We start from the raw sequence: 19155 nt of genomic DNA on the forward strand, positions 1-19155 counted from the left end.
ATACATAGTGGAGAGAGCATACATACATACATACATACATACATACATACATACATACACACACACATAGTGGAGAGAGTATACATACATACATACATACATACATACATACATAGTGGAGAGAGCATACATACATACATACATACATAGTGGAGAGAGCATACATACATACATACATACATAGTGGAGAGAGCATACATACATACATACATACATACATACATACATACATACATAGTGGAGAGAGCATACATACATACATACATACAAACATACATACATACACACACACATAGTGGAGAGACCATACATACATACATACATAGTGGAGAGAGCATACATACATACATACATACATACATACATACATAGTGGAGAGAGCATACATACATACATACATACATAGTGGAGAGAGCATACATACATACATAGTGGAGAGAGCATACATACATACATACATACATACATACATAGTGGAGAGAGCATACATACATACATACATACATACATACATACATACATACATACATAGTGGAGAGAGCATACATACATACATACATACATACATAGTGGAGAGAGCATACATACATACATACATAAATACATACATACATACATACATACATACATACATACATACATACATAGTGGAGAGAGCATACATACATACATACATACATAGTGGAGAGAGCATACATACATACATAGTGGAGAGAGCATACATACATACATACATACATACATACATACATAGTGGAGAGAACATACATACATACATACATACATACATACATACATACATAGTGGAGAGAGCATACATACATACATACATACATACATAGTGGAGAGAGCATACATACATACATACATACATAAATACATACATACATACATACATACATAGTGGAGAGAGCATACATACATACATACATACATACATACATACATACACACACACATAGTGGAGAGAGTATACATACATACATACATACATACATACGTACATACATAGTGGAGAGAGCATACATACATACATACATACATACATAGTGGAGAGAGCATACATACATACATACATAGTGGAGAGAGCATACATACATACATACATAGTGGAGAGAGCATACATACATACATACATACATACATAGTGGAGCGAGAATACATACATACATACATACATAGTGGAGAGAGCATACATATACATACATACAAAGTGGAGAGAGCATACATACATACATACATACATACATACATACATAGTGGAGAGAGCATACATACATACATACATACACACACACATAGTGGAGAGACCATACATACATACATACATAGTGGAGCGAGCATACATACATACATACATACATAGTGGAGAGAGCATACATACATACATAGTGGAGAGAGCATACATACATACATACATACATACATAGTGGAGAGAGCATACATACATACATACATACATACATAGTGGAGAGAGCATACATACATACATACATACATACATACATACATACATACATATATACATAGTGGAGAGAGCATACATACATACATACATACATACATAGTGGAGAGAGCATACATATATACATACATACATACATACATAGTGGAGAGAGCATACATACATACATACATACATACATACATAGTGGAGAGAGCATACATACATACATACATACATACATACATACATACATACATAGTGGAGAAAGCATACATACATACATACATACATAGTGGAGAGAGCATACATACATAAATCCATACATACATAGTGGAGAGAGCATACATACATACATACATACATACATACATAGTGGAGAAAGCATACATACATACATACATACATACATACATACATAGTGGAGAGAGCATACATACATACATACATACATAGTGGAGAGAGCATACATACATACATACATACATAGTGGAGAGAGCATACATACATACATACATACATACATACATACACACACACATAGTGGAGAGAGTATACATACATACATACATACATACATACATACATACATACATACATACATAGTGGAGAAAGCATACATACATACATACATACATAAATACATAGTGGAGAGAGCATACATACATACATACATACATAGTGGAGAGAGCATACATACATACATACATACATACATACATACATACATAGTGGAGAGAGCATACATACATACATACATACATACATACATACATACATACATAGTGGAGAGAGCATACATACATACATACATACATAGTGGAGAGAGCATACATACATACATACATACATAGTGGAGAGAGCATACATACATACATACATACATACATACATACATACATACATACACACACACATAGTGGAGAGAGTATACATACATACATACATACATACATACATACATACATACATACATAGTGGAGAGAGCATACATACATACATACATACATACATACATACATACATAGTGGAGAGAGCATACATACATACATACATACATACATCGTGGAGAGAGCATACATACATACATACATAGTGGAGAGAGCATACATACATACATACATACATACATACATACATACATAGTGGAGAGAGCATACATACATACATACATACATACATACATACATAGTGGAGAGAGTATACATACATACATACATAGTGGAGAGAGCATACATACATACATACATACTGTACATACATACATACATACATACATACATACATACATACATACATACATACATAGTGGAGAGAGCATACCTATGTATGTATGTATGTATGTATGTATGTATGTATGTGTGTATGCCCCGTCATTCAAAGTGATATAATAACCATTTATGAGAGGATATATTTATGTCAAATTTTAAATAATGTGTTGGTGTTATGAATACCTATGCATACCCTCGTCAAATGAAGTGTTACTTAAATTTGTTTTGTTGGTTTGTGGTTGTTTTCACGAGATAGTGATTTGTTGGAAAACTGTGGAGAGGGAAGTATGTTTAGGGAAGCAATAGTTATTCTCTTGTTTCAAAGTCAGTGTATTTAACAGTCTTAGATTCTCAAAACACAAAATATAGACCTCTATATTACATTATCTGTCAAGTTTTACATTATCATTTTCTTTTAAAAAAGACCCCCCTGAAAATGTAATAAATCTCCAATAATGTAATAAGGTATTACATTATCGGTAAAAATGTTATTAAAATATCAGTCAGAATATTTTATTACATTATTGGTCAAGTTATTACATTATTGGGTTTTATTACATTTTCGATTAAGTGCAAATTTGAGCACATTTTCAGGCGTTATTACATTTTCAGTAAATTATTACATTATTGGGTGCTACAGAGCATCACTTCATCTGCGTGTCTTCTTACCCTGATGCTCCCATCACTGTGGAACAGGGTAAATCTGGACTCATCAGACCACATGACCTTTTTCCATCAATCCACAGTCCAATCTTTATGCTCCGTAACAAACTGAAGCCTTTTTTCTGATTATCTTCACTGATCAGTTTTGGTTTTCTGGTTTTCTTAAGGCTCCCCAGCTGTTTAGTCCCAGTCCCTCGAGTTCTCTTCACACTGTGTGGAAATGTTCCCACTTTCACTGTTAAACACAGCTGTGAGTTCTACTGTAGATTTTTTATGATCTGATTTCACCGAACATTTAATTGATCTCTGATCACAATCGTTCAAGATTTTTTTCCGACCACATTTCTTCCTTGAAGATGATGGTTCACCACGATCCTTCCAGGTTTTAATAACGTGTTGGACAGATCTGAACTCAGTCTCAGTAGCAGTAGTAGTAACAGAGGAACATCTTTTTCTCGATCACAGGATCTGTCTTCTGACATGGTTGTTTCAGAAATGAGAAGCTGCTCACTGCATCAGTTAGAGTTCAATAACTTAAATAACCAGATCAAACATATTAATCACTGCAGTTTTTATCCAGTGAAAGGCTCTTTTACTGATTTGCTTAGTTAAATCCAGGTGGTGAGTTTTTTTCGGCCAGGCAGTGTGTTTTGGAGGCTTCATCACGTCTTGATGTGTGTCTGCAGGTATTCTGTAGTAAAGAGGGCAGACAACTCTCAGCTGCTCTTAATGGCCACTGAGCGCACAGCCAGCGTGGAGGCACTGCTTGACACACAGCTGGAGAGTGTCGGCACCTTCACAGGTAACGCTGACACACACACACACACACACACACACACACACACACACACACACACACACACACACACACACACAGAGCAGGGTGTATCTTGTCAGTTACAAACACAGCCGTGATCGTGTCCCCTGTCCTTCTCTTCCTAGGCTCCCAGCTTGAGGGTGGGATTTGCAAACATCCCACGATTCCTGACAAGGAAGTGCCGCTATTGCCGGCCAATCACGTGACCATGGCAAAAGGAACAGGATTGGTCCACACAGCACCAGCTCACGGCATGGAGGATTACAGTGTGGCTTCGCAGTTTAAACTGTCTGTGGTGTGTTTTTTGATTATTATTCATGAGTCTGGTATTTATAAAGAAAAACAAGGTTGACATGACATGGTTAGACATCTGTATGTAACTGTGTGTGTGTGTGTGTGTGTTTTCTTCTACCAAAGGAGTGTATGGTGGATGAGGACGGCAGGTTCACTGATTTGGCTGGTCCTGAGCTGCAGAATCTGTCTGTGATGACAGAAGGGACGGACAAAGGTACAGCAACAGCATGTGAAAGTAGAACCATACTCTCTTTGCCCGTGTGGATTTGTGTTATTTTTCCTGTTTTTGTCTTCGTGTGTGTGTCAGTGATCTCCATGCTGAAGGATTGTGGGTCTCTGGTGAAGGAGGAGCAGTGTGTCCACAGTTACCCGTATGACTGGAGGACCAAGCAGCCTGTCGTCATCAGGCCCAGCAAGCAGTGGTTTATCAACACGGCGTCACTTAAAGACAAGGCCAAGGTGAAGCTGGAGGACAGGGTCATTTTGACAGCAAAGTTTGATTCAGTCTTTTGAATAAAATGTCATTTAGTTTTAGTCATCTGAATTGTTTTAGTTGACTAAAGATCATTTTAGTGGCCTGAAATCTAACAGCTTTAGTTAAACTGTAATGCATTCAAGTTTCTCTAGAATCTCCAAACTATACATAGTAAACTTAATTTCTTCAAAGTGCATTTTTCTTTTGTTTCATTACATATTTGTTCCAGTTTGAGGACACTGAAACGTCACACTTATTATCTTTAGGGTGTCAGTCAGTCTTTAGATTAGGAACTCACTCCTCAGTAACGTTCACGTGACAAGACAGCAGTGGTTTCTTTTAGCTTGTATTTCAAGTTTAGCAAAAACACATAAGCTTGTGTTACCTGATAAAATCATGTTAGAAAAAACAGTTGAATGGGTTAATATGACCTTTGTTTGAATGTTGGGATGACTCGTCTGTAAATATCACGTCAAGTTAGTCTTTTTTCCCCCTGTGATTGTCGCTCCACACGGTTTACAAAGGATCTTGTTTTTCTTGAGTTTAAATGTGAAAATAAGTTCAAGTTCATTCTAGTTGACTTCCTGGGTAGTTTTCTTTTTTTTTTTTCATCTCATTTTCATTTTTTAACAAAAGTGCTAATAGATTTTGTTATACTTTTTCTCAGAAACTTGTTTCTTACTCACTGCCTCATTATGACATTATTAGTTAATTATTAGAATTACTATGGTCAAACTATTTTTTTGTGTCCCTCTGTTTGCTTTGAAAATGTCATCAGTACCTGCTGCACATGAAGTGATGCATTCCCACGAAGGAATGTGGTTTATGTTTTACTTCCCATTTCCAGTTGAAGAAGTGCTGTTGGTGTGTGTGTCTCTGTGCAGGAGGCGCTTCAGAAGGTGCGTGTTCTGCCGGAGTCGGCTCGAGGCAGCCTGCTGGCCATGCTGGACAGACGGACGTACTGGTGCATCTCCAGACAGAGAAGCTGGGGCGTCCCGATCCCGGTCTTCTACCACAGAGAGACCGGAGAGGCTCTCATCAACAAGTAAGCTGACACACACACACACACACACACACACACACACACACACACGCAGACAAACAGGCTCGGACACATGCTTCGATACACACAAATACTACATGCACAGTCACACTTTTGGAGATATTGCAAACAAATACCAAGTCTCTTTCATGCTCACACACACACACACACACAGATATGTCATATATTAAACATTGTCCATGTCTCTGTCCTCTGCAGACACACAGTGTCCCATGTAGCCAATCTGTTCAAAGAAAAGGGCAGTGACTGTTGGTGGGAGCTTCCTGTTGAGACTTTACTGCCAGCAGACGTGCTGAAGAAGGTGAGTCATGTGACAGAGCTGTGGGTTTAAACAGCCTCACTGATCCGCTGCATGATGGTGAAGGGTTATCATGATGAATATTCTAATAATTAAACCTGTATCAGAGACATTACTTACTTCAAACTGCATCAAATGTAAAATAGTGAAGGTTGGTATTTTCAGTTACTTTACACCAACATCCAGTATGTCAGATTTTATTGCATTTATATGCAGATTATGGTAAAAATGAATAAAATATCCATAAATATCTTTTCATTAGTGCATAATTACCTGATAATAGGAATTATTGTGTTTTTGTTACAGCGTCACATTGCAGATCCTCCACGGAGGCGGCCATGTTTATACAGTAGCCCAGAATGAAAAATGAGACACTTCTGTTATTATTTTAATGTTTATGCCAACAAAAAAGTTTTGCTGCTAATTTTTGGTTTTCAATATAAAACTGGTGAAATGATTTGAGTGAGCATCAGTACTTTTTGAACAATTTAATAATATTGTAATAATACTGATAACCATGATAATTTTGTTTACCGCAATCATGATTTTTTTATTATTAATAATATTAATAATGATATTGATAACTTTATTTCTATAGTATTTTTAAAAAGTTTACAAAGTGCTTTGACAGACAAAGCAAAAAAGCAGGATATCCAGGAGACAAAATAAGAGAAGGAGCCAGAATTCAGATAAAACTGAAGTAAAACCAAAACACAAGCAAAAGTAAAAATAAAACAACAGTAAAAGAGATAAGAAAAGGAAAACAATAAAAACATGTCAGAATAAATTAAATTAGAGGGAGGAGAATGAAGATGACAGTACATGATGTTGTTTAGTCAATATAAATAAATAAAAGGAATGAAATAAGACAAAACATAATGTTAATGTAAATACGTACAAATAAAAAGAATAAAGATTCAGATATATTAGACAATGGTAGGAGATTTTCATACCATTTCATCTCTGTGAGAAGGTGAACATGAAGACAGATTATCAGTATCAGCATTAGTCTGTTCACAGCTGTGTCCCTGTGTGTGTCTGTCTCAGAGTAAAGCAGGTCCAGTGAGCGACTACGTCCGAGGAGACGATGTCCTGGACATCTGGTTTGACAGTGGATCATCCTGGGCTGCAGTACTAGACGGTATCTGAAATGTCCTTCATTCTGTCCTCTTATACAGATCATACAAATAAAATGAATTCATTTTGATGTGAAATTGTGATGAACTCTAAACACTAAAACACTAAAGTTTTACTTCTTTTTATGAACGATGGTAGATCCTGCTCAGTAAAGAAGCCGATTGTCCACAGCTGTAAATGATATCAGACTATGTATTAATATTATTCATGATGTCATAATGTTGCTCCTCTACACTTCTTTCTCTTCACTAATGTTCATCAGGTTTGTTCATCAGTTCATTCTCCAGCTCCCTTCAGTCACTGCCAGCTTTCAGAATATCTTTTAATCAAGTCTCCGTTCATTAGTTTTATTGAAGAGAAGCTCCTTACCCTCGTCTTACACTGTCCAATTCATTTGCTTTGCAAAGTGTATTGTAAGCACAAGGATTAGAAGACAGTGCAGTCTCAGCAGGATCGCCGCCCTTGGTGTCTGCAACTCAGCTGTAGACATTAAAATGAGTGAAGGTAACTACCTCGAGCTAATCTGATCCAAAAGTGCCAGTGTGAAATCATTTCACTGAAGAAGAGCAATATTTTTTTATGACTCTTGTCTTTATTTTTTAAATTAACACATTAGTCTGGTAGCCTTATAAACACTGAAGCAGCTTGTAAAACGTTCACTTGTTTGCCTGTTTTGTCAAATTCTACATGTAGAAATAAGTGATCTGTTTGTTGTGGTGATGTTTAACGTCCCCCTGTAGTTTCATTAATCGCTTGTTAGCAACCACCTTCTTAATCAGCTTTTCACACTGCTTATTCTCATCCCTCGGCTGTCAGTCAGCTTTGGGTTATCTTTTGGGTTAACCCTTTCACACAGCCAGGGTTAAAGCTAAGCACAGGACCATATGACTCACACTGCACTTCCAGCCTCAGGTTACATGTCCATTGATAAACCAACTGATGGAAACACTGCTCCTTTCTTATAGCCCCGTTTTGCACTGGCACTTTTTATCCCTGGGTTTAGTCGATCTTCAGGGGATAACCCTGCTTTGGAGCAGAGTCAGAAAGCTCTATGGTAAAAACAGGGATTAGCCCACTTTGTAATGTTCCCTAAAGGCATGTAAAAGCTTTAAAATTCACAAGTACGGATTCATATTTTATGTTGTAGAACAAAATTTAAAAATCTCTTAAAATCGTGTTAATGCCCGAACCCTTTTCACTGGGAAAACTAACACTGACTTTGAGACGAGGGAACTGGGAGGACAAAAGTCCAACAGCTATTAGCAATCTAGAATTTTGTACATGAAATTTTGTAGAGACGTGTTCCAGCTGACTGGCGTTCCACTTTTCTTCTAGTGCCCTGATGAGGTTGACATTTTGATCTATTTGGTGAAATGTCTCACTAACTATTGGATGGATTGTACAGACGTTTATCTCCTGCCTGTGGATAAATTGCACCTTCAGTTTTGTTGTCTGAAAATGATTTTAATGGAGATGTCAGTTGTTTTCTTGTGAGTAAGAACACAAGACCAGACGAACCGTTAAAGTGGACCTGTTCACTGTCATTTCCAGAGGACATAGAGGGAGACGCTGAGGAGCCTGAGTCACGTCTCAGCTGGCTCCCTGCTCCGCTTCGTAAACCTCTGGTCACAGGTTATTCCATCGTCCACCTGCTGTGGTCAACACAGCAGCCTTTGTCTTCTAATATGTCTTTGTCTGTCTTTATTTCTCAGGCTTTTACTTCCCTTGAGTCTCAGTCTGCTCCTACATCTTCTTTTTGTTCTCAGATGCTCTTGGATATATCAGAGTAATGAGTTGGGACATGTTCTGCAATACAAAAGATGGTTATGACAGTATTTCTTCAGTGCCTGATCACTGAAAACAGACATTCTGGTCCAACTGAGCAAATGAGAACCAAAAGTATTTGAGGAGTATTTAAGAATACCAAATGTGGAAGTAGGAGATTAAGAGGAACTATTCGAGACCGCATGAATCTTTTTCTCTCTGCCTTTTGCATGCAGTACACACACACACACACACACACACACACACACACACACACACACACACACACACACACACACACACACAGCGCCTGGCTGGGAGAACACTGTGACAGTTTGCTTCTTTTCTCAGGAATGGCTGAAACTCTGCACCTCTCTGCTGTATGTGCATTTACTCAGTTGTTGCCATGGCAACGACACCTGCTGCATAAAACCTTGAGCGTAGTCACTGCACACAGTGACTACGCTCAACAATGGGTTGTTGGATTTTTACATCTAACACTGGCTGGTCTTCCTTGTCTTTTCCAGACACTTCTGTCCTCTGGGACACACTAACCATTTTGTCCATCTCATTTTTGTGTACGAGTGACTTATTTCACCTGTTTTCTCTTCAACCTGCCTCCTCCAGAGTCAGACCCCAGGGCAGATGCATATGTGGAAGGGAAGGACCAGATTGGAGGCTGGTTTCAGTCGTCGCTGCTCACCAGCGTAGCCGTCAGGAACAAGGCGCCTTACAAGTGAGTGTCCCATCCATCCTGTGGTATACACTAGGTCTGTTAATCTGTACAGTAACATCTGATTTAATATGATGAAGAAGTGACATGATCATTCTTGGTATATGTATATCATATGTGATTTACCTGTAAGGTACAGGAACATCTTGAAAATCAATCTTGAAAAGTGCTTAAATTTGACTTTGAAAAGGTGTAGGAAGCAACATTTTTCTCAGCCACACTAACCTAAGTGAAAAAAGCTGATGTTAAATGTTGATGGTGTGTGTGTGTGTGTGTGTGTGTGTGTGTGTGTGTGTGTGTGTGTGTGTAGGTCTCTAGTAGTCCACGGCTTTGCTGTGAGTGAGAAAGGAGAGAAGATGTCAAAGTCTCTGGGCAACGTTGTGGATCCTGATGCTGTCATTAACGGAGGGAAGGTGAGGTCGTGGGAACGATGGTGAAACGTGATGATAAATTGTTGGGGGATGAATATCATGTTTTATTTTAATGTGAAAATCCGATCATTGTTGAGAATAGACGGAAGTACCTGCCAAAATACTTTATTAATAATCCGTGTTTAAAGTTTTATTATTACCTCATACAGAAAAATTAAAGGTAACAGACAAATTATAGTAAATTATAGTAAAACTCAGATCAACACACAAGACTGTGCCAATGACCAGAGATACATTCTGGTGTTCATGTGTTAAATACCATGTTTTATTAGTTCTGATTACTTTTTTAAAAAGTTAATCATAAATATTTTTTTTGGTAATTTCAAACTTATAAAACTGGAACTTAAAAACCCTTTTTTAAATTTATTTTTCATAGCGTCTCAAAGCCGACTTCCACCATGATAAAATCTGAATCTGAAATCTAAAAAGTCCACAGTACATTGTCAGCCTGAGGCTTGTCAGCAAGCTTTGATTTGTTCTTGTGATGTGATCATGCACAGAAAACCAGATCGATCTTTTTGGCTTTATGTATATATACATATGGCTAATATTTCAAAACTTTGACAAATGAAATAAAATGCTATCTGCGATGCTGGATACCACAAAGAATAACTAGTTTGTACCTGGCTCTTCAACAGAGGGTCACTAAAACTTATTTCTAAACTTATGTCATCAGGACCCCAGTATGCCAGCCTATGGGGCAGATGTGCTGCGTTGGTGGGTTGCAGAGTCAAACGTCTTCTCTGAGATTCAGATCGGACCCACTGCACTCAACTCAGCCAGAGACAGCATCAACAAGGTACCAGAGCAGTAAGGACACGCTACAGGTGACTGCTTCTTTTCAGAAATGATTTTCACACTCTATCCATGCTTCCTCTCCCAGCTGAGGAACACGCTGAAGTTCCTGCTGGGTAACCTGCAGGGCTTTGACCCCCGTGTGCAGGCTGTGGACCCCAAAGAGATGCACTACATCGATCAGTACTTGTTACATTTGCTCCGTGAATACAGCATCAAGGTGTGTTGATGTGTGTGTTGTTCGTCTTCTTAAAAACAGAACCACTGACTGAAATGTGGGTACCAGCAGAAAAAACCAACTGAAGCGTGTGTGTTTCTGTATTTGCAGGTGACAGACGCTTACAGCGAGTTTGATGCAGGCAGGGTCATCCGTGTCCTCCAAGCCTTCATCACCAGAGACCTGTCCAGCTTTTACTTCAGCATCATCAAAGACAGGTGAAGTTACCACTCTCTGTTCAGCTGTGCTCCGCCAGTGGCTTTATTTTGCCTTAAAGGGAGAGTTTTTTTTTTTTTGGAAGTGTTTGAGGTACTTATCCATAGTCAGTGTGTTACCGACCTTGTTATCAGACGTCTTGTTCTAATGGGAAACTGCCGTTTTCTATAAAGAAATCTCGCTGTCCTCAAAGCAGCCAGATTTAAGATGGGAGTTGCTGGTCTGCTGCTGCCTCGACTGGTCCGTTTTTTGTTGTTGTGTGACTTTGGTGAATCTGAGTCCACATGATCCCACAAGACTTCACAGCAATCCACTCTCACCCTGTTTGCATGGAGGGTTTGCCACATCAAATGTGAGGGACAGTGTTATATAACCCTCCAACGCTGATTCTACGATGCATCCACTCCTTTACTTCTGCTGTTTTCACTCAGGTTGTACTGTGATCCAGAGGACTCGCTGGGCAGAAGATCCTGTCAGACGGTTTTAGAGGAAATTCTGGATGGAGTGACCAGATCTATAGCTCCCATCCTGCCACATCTAGCTGAAGAGGTCTACCTGCACGCACCGGGACATGACAGTATGTGACTTTTGGTTTGTGTTGCCACACTTTTGAGGTTATTCCTTACGACTGCATGGCTTTTACATTTTGTGTTTACTTGTTAATAAAAGTATAAACTCTAACTGTTTCTGCAGAAGAGGAGACATTATTCAAGAGCGGCTGGATCAAAAGTAGTTCAGTGTGGCGGCGACCAGGATTAGAGGAGGCAGTGGAAGGGGCATGTGCCATCAGGGACTCCTTCCTGTCTTCCATTCCAGGCAGAAATGCAGCTCAGTATGACCTCACCGTTGCCATTGAACCCGGTTTGCTGTTTGAACTCATGGAGGTAAATCAAACATTGTTGGCGAGGAACTATTCATGGCTTAAATTAAGGCAAAAGACTTATGTAATATTAATTGTATTGTACGTTTTTTTAATGTTGTCAGCCAGTTTTAAAGGGACTCATACCCTCCTCTGTTTCATTCCCAGTCTCTCCAGGAGGAGCCCAGCTCCACCTCCTCGCAGCTGGCTGAGCTGATGATGGTAGCGCGGGTCAACCTGACCAGTAAGCTGCCCCGTGACCTGCCCCCGGATGCCGTGCTCAGCCACGGCAGCTTCCTCATCAACCTGGAAGGTGAGGAACATCGACACTAAGCTGGTGATACAATGCTGCAAATGTTAACTAACCAGGACTGGGGAAACAGCGGAGTCTGTGTGATGTCATACTACACCTTTCTCACAGCATCACTATGGTAACCTGTGCTACATGACAAATTTCTGAGAATCAGATCAAAACCTAACAGCAGCCCAACTGATCAGATCACTACAAAAAAAAGTAATAAAGAGCAACAGAAACGTCTCGTTCATGATATTAATGTATCAGTAGAAGAGACGCCTTTCACAGCTGCTGTTTTGACCTGAAATAGTAGTGAATGATAGTGAGGTTCCATTCCATTCAGGTTAAACAGAGTCAGACTGCTGCTGTTGTGCAAGTTGACTCCCTAGAAAGACCCTCCTACACTAAATGGAATGAGACCTTGTTTACCCTACTATTTCATAACAACATGGTTGCTGTGAGAAAGCTTTGATTTCTATGATAAATACAGAGCTGTACTCTACTGTTTTAATACTCCATAATAATTCACAAGACAATAATAATAGAACAGAAATAATAAAACCCAAAATGATTTTTGTCTGTTATTAACCATTTACCATATTTAAAAAGTCCTTTATTTATAGCCTTATTTTTCATATTCAGATATTATTCCTTCTTATTGTATTTTATATATTTCAACATGCTGACTATCACTTTTAGCTACTTCAGTAATCAGATTACTCCATTATCACCATTTCATCAAATATCAGTATTAACTATAAAAACTCTTTCACATTAGCAGACTAAACCCAGTGAGAATCGGTTCTGTTCCCTCTCAGGGAACCCAAAGAGAACCAGACAGAGTTGTTTCCTCTGCTTGGATGTTGAAATGTCTGCAGTGAAAAGGTGGATGTACGATTGAGGATTAACATGAATAAGTGATGACCTCCAGTTGGCTGTGTGTCCGTGTCCTGTCAGGTGGTGTTATCCGTGAGGACAGTGCCTACAGTATAGCAGTCGTGCCCACCTCTGGTGCCCGGTGCCCGCGGTGTCGCCGCTACACCGCAGAGTCTGCAGACTGCCTTTGCCCACGCTGCCAGACCGTCGTGTCACAGGCTCACTGACAGACCAGATGTCGTGTCTCCATGACGACCAGCACACATCACCGTGGCTGTATTGATTCTCTTCCTTCTGAGGGCTGAATACAGACCTGGTTTTACAATCCCTGTCTCCATCAGCTGAGAGATGTCAAACTGTCGCTTCACTCTGGAACCTGCAGCTCGGCGCAGGGCTGCACTGTAATGGCAGATAAGCAAACCGTTTTTCAGACTTCACTGTTCTTTTACACTTACACTCTCCCAGAACAGCAGCAGGTGTGAACTCTAAAACCAAAGCGTCCGAGGCGGCTGTGGCATGAATGTGCTCATTATACATTTGATCTTGTGCCACCAAGCACTCTGATACAGCATGAATAAGATGATTTACTGTACATATAGCTGGAATTGAAGATGTTGAGTTGATTTTCAGTCTAGAAAGAAAGGCATTCAGAGGGCTGTACGTTTTTTTGAATGTGCAGATACATTGAAAAGGAGTTTGCTACCATGAGTCACTGTGTGACAAGAGTAGAGGGTAAGTTCTTGTAATTGCCTACGTTTGTATAATAAATCCTGTTCATTGTAAACTTTACCTTAAAACTGAAGGTGTATGAAAAAATGTCTCTAAATTATAAATAAATGGAGTTTTATCTCTGAACAGCCTGTTGCATGCCTACCTAACCTAATGGAACTTGCTTTGTTAAAGTAAGTTACGGTACTTCAATTTGTGCAAATCCTTTATAATAATCATATTTTTTTATATTTTATTTTACAAGTTATGCTGAAAGACTAAAGTCAGCAAAAAGTACCTCAATAAGTATGAAAGAAATCTGATACAAACACAAAACTTCAGACAATGAAAGAAAATTATAAACACACTAAAACCTATTAGAAAACAAGATTTAAGAATAAGTAAATTTATTAATAAAAAATTGCCATCTTGTGGCTTAAAATTGACTTTTTGTACATAAATTCTCTCAGAGATTTAAACGTCTCAGAGACTCTGTGGTTAAACGTCTGACAGGTTTATATAAAGTTCCTGCTTTAAGGTTTGTCACACACTTTTCTTCACAAAACAGAAACTATTTAAAAGTTTGTAAAAGACCAAAACCACAAATTCAGCTCCGCAGTGGGGGAATGTAACTAAGTACATTTACTCAAGTACTTTACCTAAGTACAGGTACAGTTATAGTTACTTACAGAGAATATTTTACTGCACAGTGGGTACTTTTACTTTTCATACTGAGAACAGCTGATAATGTTTACTACTTTTACTCAAGTAGGGTTTTGACTGCAGGACTTTTACTTGTAGTGGAGTATTTTCACAGTGTGGTATTAGTGTTTTTACTGCAATACAGAGTGTGAATATTTTCTCCAGTACAGCTCACCTGTCTGAAGATCACCTGGTCTCAGAGTGAGTTCCACTGTCACTATGTTCTCCACAGAGTTTATCATCTTCCTCTGATTGTTGTTGTTTATGATGTCAGCTGATCAGGTTCTTTAACTCTCAGCTTCTCTTCTAATGTTCTCCTCTCAGAACACGTTGTTCCTGGTGACTTCACGGATTGTATGTCTCCATTCTAGCAGCTGACGCGCTAAACTCCTCAAACTATCAACACATCTCACTCTGCTGTATTAATTATCAGATGTAGATCGAGCCAGTCGCTCTCTGAATCCACCCAGAGGCTGATGATGTGTAAACAGGTTCTGTGCTCCATCAAGCTCCTTTCTCTTGTGTTGAGAGGATCGAACTGTGCAACTTACAGCGAGAGTAAATGGACGAAGGAATTGTGCCCCAAGCCGGAAACACGTGACCCATCTGTAACTTTAGACATTTTCAACAGCACATTTTAGTCTAGATGATACATTTTACTCACACATCATTATCGCTGCTCATTTAAAGAAATATACAGTATAAATTTTAAGTCTTCTTCACTGAAGTGCTTTCTACCGCCCTCTGTTGACCTCTTGTATAAGTTAAGTCCCTCGTAAACTTTACCATAAAATTATAAAAGTGCATGAAAAAAAAGTCAAACATGTTATGTGTGTAACCAAAAGCACTGCATTATGTGACCAGAAACAACATCTAAGCTTTTGAGAAACCTCTTTATTCTGCATTGAATCATCCCAGTGGGAGCAGCTGGACGTGGGACTACAGAATAGGAGGTGTACAGGCACAGCTAGTACAGTACTGTCTGCGTATATAAATAAAAAATAAGGTCCATATTTCTTTATGATACATCTCTTGTGCATGAGAGGGGAAGAAGAAGGAGAAATGTCGAACAGAACGCTGATATGGCACACAGTTAGGACACCCACACACTGACATCTGACTGTTAACCAGACTGAAAATGAGGGTGAAGTGACAAAGAAAAGACATGCCCCATTCCTTAGTAACATCTCAGACATATCTTCCCCACAAAACTTTTCAACAACACAGGCAGTCAATATAATTTACTGTATGTTACATGCTGCAAAATATGACGGATTAAAAAAGTTAAAAGCCTATCATATCCACTCTATATACCTCCTACAATTAAGTTGTGAGGACGAACTGATGATATTAACATGAGCTGAATAACAAAAAACAAAATTTCCATACCAACGGTGGGTTGGGGGGTGGTCATATAGCAACTCTGTCTCCAGCAGAACTTTCCTCTTTTATTTCCCTCCATGTCATCTCCCCATCTGTCCACTGTGACCACACAGATACCCACACAGGTATCTGTACCCACCTCTCTCCCTCTCAGGGTCAGTCTTCGGTGGTGAGGACGTCCACGGCCTCCAGGAGGTGCAGGGCCAGGCTGTACTGGGCGTGGTTCTCCGGGAGGATTTCAATCAGACGGCTGACCAGCCTGCTGGTCTGTGGCAGGGGGACCAGGGGGCAGCGCAGCTCGCTGGGGTCCTGCAGCAAACAAAACAGATTGTATACAGCTAAACTTTCACTGCAAAACTGTGTAGCTTCAAATTAGGTGATGTCAATATTTATTTGACAGAATAAAATACATTTTTTTTTTAGTAAAGACCAACCTGCATCCTTTCCTCAAAGAGGGAAATACTAACAGTGACGCACTCTTCTAAATGAACCCAATATGTGTCTCCCTTTCTCTCTAATTTGCTTCATTTTCACTCCTAATTTTCCCATTTGAGGCGCATATTAAATAGATTTCAGTTATTTCTATTAATGTTTGTCATGTTTGTGCCCCGTGCACAGGACTAGTGGAAGGAGAGGGGGAGCGAAAGGGACAGTAAATCAAAAATATTTTCAATCGGTCAATCATTTTCTCAATTAATAGATCAATAGTTTTTTTTTTGCCTATATAAAGGTAGAAAATTGTGAAAAATGTTTCCCTGTTCACTGTTTCCTAAAGCCCAAGGTGACAAATTTCTTGTTTTACCCACAAGGTACTCAGTTTACTGTCATAAAGGAGTAAAGAAACCAGAAAATATTTACATTTCAGAAGCTGAAATCAGAGGGCTTTTTATGCTTTTACTATTTTTTACAGGACAACTGAAGACATGACAGGAAAGGGGGAGAGAGAGTGGAGGAATTATATACAGTAAAGGACCATAGGCAGGAGTCAAACCTATGGCTGCTGCATTTTACTCACAGCCCCACCAGCTGGTGATTAAATTAACAACCAATTAATAGATTAATTGTTGCAGCTCTAATATAAACAACATATCTCCAAAATAGCACACCCCACCTTTAATGTGAAAAATTCAGTGACTTGCACTGAATTCCTTTGGAACTTCAAATGTAGCTGCTGCCATCTTGTGGCAATTGTTTGTACATTCCTACAAAATACAGTTTGGCCTGTCTAACATCACCATGCTGTGAACTGTGGGTTATTCCCTCCTATCATATCAGTCCCCTAACCTGTATCTTCTTTGTCTAATTAAAGATACAGCCAGTCATGTTGTTGGGTGCCTCTGTAAATACTGGAAGACGAGGGTTGAACAGATTGAAAAATGCTGGGTATACGAATGCACTAATGAACAGAGTATCTACCTTGTAAGAACCTGTGACTGAAACGTCGTCGGTGTACAAGATATGTTTTGGTGTCTCACCATAGCCTTGAGCCATGTGCAGAGGGTGGGGGGCAGACGGGCCAGCAGCTCCATGGCGGCCTGCGTCTGGCTCTGGCTGTGGAGCAGTGAGTAACTCAGCCTCTGGCCAGTCAGCACCAGCAGCTGGGAGCCCAGCACGTCCTTATCCTCCACCTCTAACATCACCTGGGTGAGAAGATGAAAAGTCAGAGCACAACATCTCACGTTTAGCTTCTGTCTGCCACAAAAAAAAAAAAAAATCCTCCCTACCTCTTCAGCCCGGAAGTCCAGACCCTGGTTGTAGAGCTCACAGACGAGGTGCCGTCTCAAGATGTCGGGGTTGACCTGCAGCAGGGAGCCCAGCTCCAGACACAGCGAGGGCCACCAGTCGGCCTTGGGGCCACCACAAGGTAGGTCGGGGGAGCTGGTGTCAGACGCTGAGCTGGAAGAATCATCTATAGCCTGCACCCAGCCGGTCAGCACCCGCAGGAGGAACTGAGACAGAGACGAGTGTTGAGACAATAAACTGTTTGTTTCAACAGATTCATTTTCTACTGACATATAGATTTGAAGGGACAGTTCACCCCAAAATCAAAAATACACATTTTGTCTCTGGCCTGTGGTGCTATTTATCCATCCAGATGTTTTGGGTGTGAGCTGCAAAGTTTTGATGACATTGGCCGTAGAGATGTCTGCCTTCTCTTGAATATCATGGGACTAGAGGGCACTAAATGGCTCAAAGCACCAAGAAATACATTTGAAAAAAATCATAACCAGTGTCTCTTTCCAAAAATCATGACCCTGTTATTCAGGATCATCCGTAGACCTTGTTATGAGCAGTCAGAACTACTTTCTTTCTACAGTAGAATCTACCAGAACTACTTCAGAATTGACCAGGACTACTTCTGTTTCTAGTAAAAATTTGGAGACCACCCCTCACCTCTTGTCGTAGTGAGACCAGACTTGGGTCCATGTCTCCACTGGGCATCAGCTGGATGGTCGTCAGATCTCTGAAGAAAGCATTCTTCCCCTGGAACAAACACAGACAAAAGCATTGGTTGGTAAAGTGTTTAGTGTTTAGAATACCAACAGCTCTAAAAGAGAATTCATTTAAAATACTTCCACCAGCATGAAACACCAGGCACACCATCTGGCTCTTCACACTGTCTTTTGCCCTGGGCTAAGAGTTGTCTCTAGGATAACTTTTCACACATGTTGTTGTGTTAACCTACATGATTCACGCTGCACTTCTCAGCCCTG

At 39.7% G+C, this 19155-nt stretch overlaps 2 protein-coding genes across 6 annotated transcripts in view; one reads left to right on the forward strand and one right to left on the reverse strand.

Moving 5' to 3' along the window:
* Positions 1 to 14075, forward strand: part of iars2 (isoleucyl-tRNA synthetase 2, mitochondrial) — a 30275-nt gene extending 16200 nt beyond the window's left edge. For 2 of the 3 annotated variants that reach the window (XM_084742022.1, XM_084742023.1), the window contains exons 8-24: positions 4065 to 4180; positions 4321 to 4490; positions 4613 to 4703; positions 4797 to 4948; positions 5849 to 6009; positions 6226 to 6328; positions 7373 to 7466; positions 9014 to 9094; positions 9854 to 9962; positions 10270 to 10372; positions 11067 to 11189; positions 11274 to 11405; positions 11514 to 11620; positions 12050 to 12195; positions 12312 to 12502; positions 12646 to 12790; positions 13730 to 14075. In XM_084742022.1, the coding sequence (XP_084598148.1) occupies positions 4065 to 4180; positions 4321 to 4490; positions 4613 to 4703; positions 4797 to 4948; positions 5849 to 6009; positions 6226 to 6328; positions 7373 to 7466; positions 9014 to 9094; positions 9854 to 9962; positions 10270 to 10372; positions 11067 to 11189; positions 11274 to 11405; positions 11514 to 11620; positions 12050 to 12195; positions 12312 to 12502; positions 12646 to 12790; positions 13730 to 13875 (2170 nt within the window). In that variant the 3' untranslated portion in view covers positions 13876 to 14075. The remainder of the gene's footprint in view (positions 1 to 4064; positions 4181 to 4320; positions 4491 to 4612; positions 4704 to 4796; positions 4949 to 5848; positions 6010 to 6225; positions 6329 to 7372; positions 7467 to 9013; positions 9095 to 9853; positions 9963 to 10269; positions 10373 to 11066; positions 11190 to 11273; positions 11406 to 11513; positions 11621 to 12049; positions 12196 to 12311; positions 12503 to 12645; positions 12791 to 13729) is intronic. The other variant, XM_084742024.1, reaches the window with a different exon arrangement.
* A 1857-nt stretch (positions 14076 to 15932) lies between these two features.
* Positions 15933 to 19155, reverse strand: part of rab3gap2 (RAB3 GTPase activating protein subunit 2 (non-catalytic)) — a 28136-nt gene continuing 24913 nt past the window's right edge. For all 3 annotated transcript variants that reach the window (XM_084742310.1, XM_084742311.1, XM_084742309.1), the window contains exons 32-35: positions 18836 to 18925; positions 18166 to 18390; positions 17917 to 18081; positions 15933 to 16750 (exon numbers count right to left, since the gene is read on the reverse strand). In XM_084742310.1, coding sequence (XP_084598436.1) covers positions 16598 to 16750; positions 17917 to 18081; positions 18166 to 18390; positions 18836 to 18925 — 633 coding nt within the window. In that variant the 3' untranslated portion in view covers positions 15933 to 16597. The remainder of the gene's footprint in view (positions 16751 to 17916; positions 18082 to 18165; positions 18391 to 18835; positions 18926 to 19155) is intronic.

The sequence above is a fragment of the Lutjanus erythropterus genome, chromosome 18 (genome assembly GCF_056507025.1).
Source record: "Lutjanus erythropterus isolate fLutEry1 chromosome 18, fLutEry1.hap2, whole genome shotgun sequence".
In the NCBI taxonomy this organism is placed as follows: Eukaryota; Metazoa; Chordata; class Actinopteri; order Lutjaniformes; family Lutjanidae; genus Lutjanus; species Lutjanus erythropterus.